The following is a 5,547-nucleotide window of genomic DNA, read 5'->3' as shown; positions in this document are numbered from 1 at the left end:
AACGCTTCCTCCCCGCTCTCGCAGCCGATTCACTTCTGTGCTTATTCTAACGCTATGCGTAGTCAAAGCAATGGGACAGGTGTGCGTAAAGGTGCGACGGGAGAGTTAGGCACGGGGCGGCCGCAGCGGAGCCGTACCAACGCAGGGCTCTTCACCTTTCGGAGTGAACAAGGGGATGCTGGGCCTCTCGCTTACGCTCTTGGCTGCCGATTTTGAATGCCCCCAAGTCCCAATTTTCCCAGCTCTGTTGGCTTTTCCTGTCTCTAACAATGGCCTTCAGGCTTTCCTTAAGACTTAACGTGCCACCGGTAAGGTGCCACGCGAAGGGGGCCGTGTTCGGTTTCCTGAATCTCTACGCTGGTATAAAATAAATACCGTGCGGGACTGGGGGGGAAGGGAGGGGAGCGGAGCCTGGGGCGCTTGAGGTCGATGTGGCCGAAATCCTGACACTTAACAAAATCTCCTTTGGTAACCGAGCAAACATGCTCGCCCGGCCTGTTTCTCTGGAAACCTATAGAGTTTAGTGAAGATCTTAAAGTTGACATTGGCTGGTTCTTTGCAGTCGGATCTTATGCTGTTTGTGTGCGTGCTGCATTCAAATATGCAAAATTTGCAGATTCAGGTGTAATTGTTGGCTAAATTGCGTGTATGTCTTATGATACTAAAGCTCCCTGGAGGCAACTCGGAAACCAGCAAATTTTCTTACACGCTGTTAGTATATATTGTGTTGTTCACATACGCGTGTTTCCGAGCTAATTCACTTTCCGATTAGATACTTAAAGATTCCATATAAATCAAATCTTATAGATTATTTCTCTTGTGTTAGAATGTAGTATCTCTGCGCTTTACAGAGGTTCGCCTACTTGTTTTTGTTCTTTTTATGGACTCTTATTTTATGTAAGTAATTTAAAAGTTAATTGAGAGCTCAGGAACGTCCTGGAGCGGTGCTTGTGTTGCTTTGTAAGGTGAATTCCAGCGTGAGCTGCTGCGATACCGGAGCTGTCGCGTACACGCGCCTTCAACCTCTTCTGCAGGGTTCGGTTGGAAAAACTGAACCGAGAGAGTTGCTGTCTTTTGTGCTCGAGCCTGCCCTTGGCTGCCTGCCCCCCCCCGTTGCTCCCCCTGCCCTGCAGCTGCCTGTGCCAGGGCGCCGCAGAATGCGCTGAAGGCAGGATTATGACTTCACTGGAGGGTCAGGCAGGAGGCGGTGGCTGGTCCTCAGAGAAATCGCTTGCAATAGCAAGTGAAAATGCAGGTGAATTGACTTGTGGATTAAATGCTGAACCCTTCGTTTCCCAAAGCCTAAGCAGCTCTTTGAAGTTTATTTCAGCAAGCGCAATCACACAGTAAACACTTAATGCTCTCCTAGCACAGAAGTCACAGAGCAGCTGAGATTTACTAAGATTAGCAGTAAGAGATTAAAGCAGTGGATGCCAAATGTGCTTTGCCCATCTCCTCAGAAGTGCTCTATGGCACCTGCAGAGCTGCGTGGTGCTTGGCAGATGAGGGTAAATGGCTTAACTAGCACGTTTCTTCTAGCATACTTGGACATACGAGACTACTCAAACGGAATATGAACTGCTGTCTTGCCCTTCCGGGCAATTTTAACTTAACATTTGGCAGGCAGTGGGTGAAGTTTGTTTGCCTGTGCTGAAAGTCAAGGTTAAAAAAAAAAAAAAGCCGTCAGTGGTAGCAGCAATATTCCACTCTGTAAAATCCTGCCTTTGCTCTTGTAGATTGAAATTGATGATGTGATAACAATAAATCCTGAGTTATCAGAACTACCTGCTGCAGATGCAAAAGAGAACCTTCCTTTGCAAGAGAATGTAACTGTACAGGTAAGTGCTTTAAAGTGATTTAGTCTCTCCTAAGGTACTAAAGTGTCAGCAGCATAGGTCTTGTTACAAACGATACCCTCAGTCTCGAAGTTTGAGGTCTCTAACTTGTCTTTTCTGTCTCATAGTTAGACTTTGGTCAGAAATCCTTGTTTCATCAATGTTGCCTCGAAGTGCTGTGCTAGGTGTTTGCAGCTTACTCCAATTACTTACAGCAGTCATTGTTTTTCAGAAACAGAAGCGTAGAACAACCCTTTCAAAAATTCCTGCTCCACGGGAAGGTGAGAAACTGTTCTTTTCTCTGCTATATCCCTGTGAAGCAGTGGTGGTCTTCCACTGCAGCCATAATATTCTAGCTGGGTGCATCACAAGGCTGCTTATTCAGGCAATGCTAATAAAGACCATACTGGTTCATACCAACGCTTTGGACTCCCGAGTGCAGAACCTTTGCTGGCAGATTGCTGTCCTCTTCCTGTGAGCTGGGGTTTGTGGACGCGTTGCCCTTTTCTGCAGCATTGCTGTAGCTATTCCTTGATACTGCTTTAAATGTCACTAGGCAGTTACTGTTGCAGTGCGTTTTAAAGTTTCATATGGAGTTTTGCAAATGCCACAAACAACAAAAGGTAAGTGGCAGTTATTAAGATTAAAAGTGTCAAAATGAGAGTGGAAAGGGCAAGAAAGAAATAGCGGTGACAAATGGATCTCTCCTCTTCAAACGGTCCCCCTAGACAATAACTAGAGCTTTATCCTTGGAGACGTTTCAGACCAGGCAGCCAAAGCGGCAGCTGGTGTGCCATAGCTCAGTGATTGTGTGTCAGTGCAACGTTTTGAGCAAAGCCAGAAGAGAAGATAGAGATGTCAGTGTGGGATTGCTAAGGCATTGGTTTTCTTGAGGTGTCAGGAGTTAGAAAACTCCCACGTTTTCTACCTTCTTTTAGCTTATTAGTTGACTCTCTTGGCTTTTTGAATTGCAAGTGGCAGTGTTACAGGTCTATTTGTGATACACTTGCGTGATGCTGAGGTTGCTAATTTAATGATTGTCTTAAAGTGCATAATTAGCCAGAACTTGTGCTTTTCCATGCCACTGAGCTGTAAACAAAACAGCTGGGCTTGCCTGGCCTCTCTTGCTGTATGTGCTGCAAGACAGGGAAGCTGGTACCAGGAAACAACAGCACAAATCCCCTTGCATCGCAGAGGCAGTAGTAGTCAAAGAAGCTCAGCTCAAAGTTGTTCTGTACTAGAGCATCCTGATCTTCCTCAAATGTCTCTCCATAAATTTTGTGAACGGGCAAGCAAAATGGTGTGGTAAAGTCGTGACTGTCTCTAGACAGGTCAGTTAATGGACCTGGACAGCCAGCTGGAAACATAAAGGTGTCTTAATCCAGTCACTGATTGATGGAAAAATGTCCTCACAGAGGTCACAGCTTTCCTGAAGTATAGAATCTAATTGCAAATCTGAAATATCTGTTGCCTTTCCTACTGGCACAATCTTGTCCCTGAAGACCTGCTCAGAGTACAAGAGAGAAGCAATGTTTTCAGTATTCCTCAAATATTATCTGTTATTGTAGCTAGATAAACCCCATGAGTGTCAGTGAGTATCTGTCCTGTTGCAAACTCTGCGCTGCACCAATTAGAAAGCTCACATTGGCTTCTGGTTTTGGTTCTCACACTAAACAAACTAAAGAAGATCGGGAGGTGTCTGCCTCCATCTCATTCAGGGAAGTGAGAGAAGCAGAAGCAGTGCTTTCAGAATGAATTAAGAAATGGATATTGCCTCAGTCCTCTGAACCAATAAGAATTTTGGAGGATGCTGAATATCCTCACATACAAGAATCACTTGAATCAAACCCATTTAGGTGCAGCAAGTCCTCCAGTTAGTATGCCTGTCCGGGAGCACTATCATTTACAGAAAAAGTGCTGCTGAGTCGGTGATCAGATCAGGTCTGGGCATGTATGACAAAAGCAAATGGAATACAATGCCATCTCTGAGCATAATGAAGCTGATGCTTTTTGTTCCTGAAGTTGCAGCAGTGACACCTAATGTCTCTGTACCTGAGCAGAAGATCCCAGGTAAAGAGTTAACAGATACGAGCACTGAATTTCATGGGTACGGTTCTAAAGAATTTGATCCAGAATTGAAATTTACCCTTGGTCTGAAACAGATCTGGCATCCTTTGAAATCATAGTGATTAATTCTGGATAAATTATTGTGATTGCTAGGGGTGAAGGCAGTTCTAGCTTTCATACCACACTCCGATATTTTTCATATCAGATTTGCTTTCTTTACAAATCTGTTGAGGTGTATGTTGCAATCCCTTCCCCAGACAGCTTTGCGAGAGACTTGGTCTCAGTGAAGGAAATACCTTGGCATGTGACAATGGAGACTGCCTACAAAAAGACCCTTTCCAAAGATTTACTGTTGCGATTATATAGAGTCTTTTAGCTGAATTTAGTGTTACCAAGCTCCTACTCCACTGTGCACCACGCACACTGTCTGTGCGTGGGTGCTGTGATGGTAGGCGTGATGCTGCCCGTGACCAGTTGCCAGATTGCAGTACTACCGTCACCATCAAACAGTGAATTTGCACAGCCCTGCAAGGGTGAAGCTTCAGAAGACTTCCCAGTTCCCTGAGTTGTGACGACTTTCTTCTTCCTAGGTATTAAGGTTCTGGAAATGACATATTAGTGAATTCTTAGTGGTATCTAAAAGAAATTCACTGGAACCACAAATCTGGAAGGAACTGTTTGCTCTTCCGTAGTGGTATATTTCATGATCGCTTTTCACCCACCTACATTGCTTTGTCCTGCACTTTGCTAATGCATCAGAGATCTGGAAATGGTCCTTTTAACCACACCTTGCTCCCCTCTGCTCTGCATTTTGTGAGCACTTGATTTACTTGCAAATGTCTGAGTGTCTGAGGCATGACGCTGACCTTGAATTCTTGTTTCCAAAGCTGTGTGTGGCCGTTCCAGGATGTCTGTTATCACAGAATCTCAGTGCAGCCTCCAGGAAAATGAGATGGGGGTGGATCCCTGCACTTCTACACAAACCAGAAACAATTCATCGGTTCCTGGTGAGTGGAGAAAGAACCCAGTGAATTCTTACTATGAAGCGAGAGGCTTTATGCATTTAATTAGGTAAACTGCAAATCCCAAGGGGAGGAGCAGCCTCTACCCCTTCATATATAAAAGGAGAGGTGGTCTCTCCTGTGGTCTACCTGGACTTCAGTAAGGCTTTTGACACCGTCTCCCACAGCATTCTCATAGAGAAGCTGGCGGCTCACGGCTTAGACAGATGTACTCTGCGCTGGATAAAAAACTGGCTGGACGGCCGGGCCCAGAGAGTTGTGGTGAACGGAGTTCAATCCAGTTGGCGGCCGGTCACGAGCGGTGTTCCCCAGGGCTCAGTATTGGGGCCAGTTCTGTTCAATATCTTTATCAATGATCTGGATGAGGGGATCGAGTGCACCCTCAGTAAGTTTGCAGATGACACAAAGTTGGGCGGCAGTGTTGATCTGCTTGAGGGTAGGAAGGCTCTGCAGAGGGACCTGGACAGGCTGGATTGATGGGCCGAGGCCAACTGTATGAGGTTCAACAAGGCCAAGTGCCGGGTCCTGCACTTCGGCCACAACAACCCCATGCAGCGCTACAGGCTTGGGGAAGAGTGGCTGGAAAGCTGCCTGGCGGAAAAGGACCTGGGGGTGTTGGTCGA

The 5,547-nt window shown here is 46.0% G+C and overlaps 1 protein-coding gene across 3 annotated transcripts in view; it reads left to right on the top strand.

Moving 5' to 3' along the window:
* The first annotated feature begins 1,740 nt into the window (after nucleotides 1-1,740).
* The window catches only part of KIF2C (kinesin family member 2C), a 19,371-nt gene continuing 15,564 nt past the window's right edge, over nucleotides 1,741-5,547 (top strand). For 2 of the 3 annotated variants that reach the window (XR_663686.1, XM_009325602.1), the window contains exons 1-3: nucleotides 1,741-1,838; nucleotides 2,068-2,116; nucleotides 4,790-4,909. Coding sequence is in view for 2 of the 3 variants with exons in the window: in XM_009325602.1 (XP_009323877.1) it covers nucleotides 4,810-4,909 (100 nt within the window). In the remaining variant the exon portion in view is untranslated. Of the gene's footprint in view, nucleotides 1,839-2,067; nucleotides 2,117-3,857; nucleotides 3,906-4,789; nucleotides 4,910-5,547 lie in introns of all 3 variants that reach the window. The other variant, XM_009325601.1, reaches the window with a different exon arrangement.

Source organism: Pygoscelis adeliae, unplaced genomic scaffold, assembly GCF_000699105.1.
Source record: "Pygoscelis adeliae isolate BGI_AS28 unplaced genomic scaffold, ASM69910v1 Scaffold546, whole genome shotgun sequence".
NCBI lineage: Eukaryota > Metazoa > Chordata > Aves > Sphenisciformes > Spheniscidae > Pygoscelis > Pygoscelis adeliae.
The sequence above is the reverse complement of the archived record's forward strand: the minus strand, read 5'-3'. Positions and strand labels throughout refer to the sequence as shown.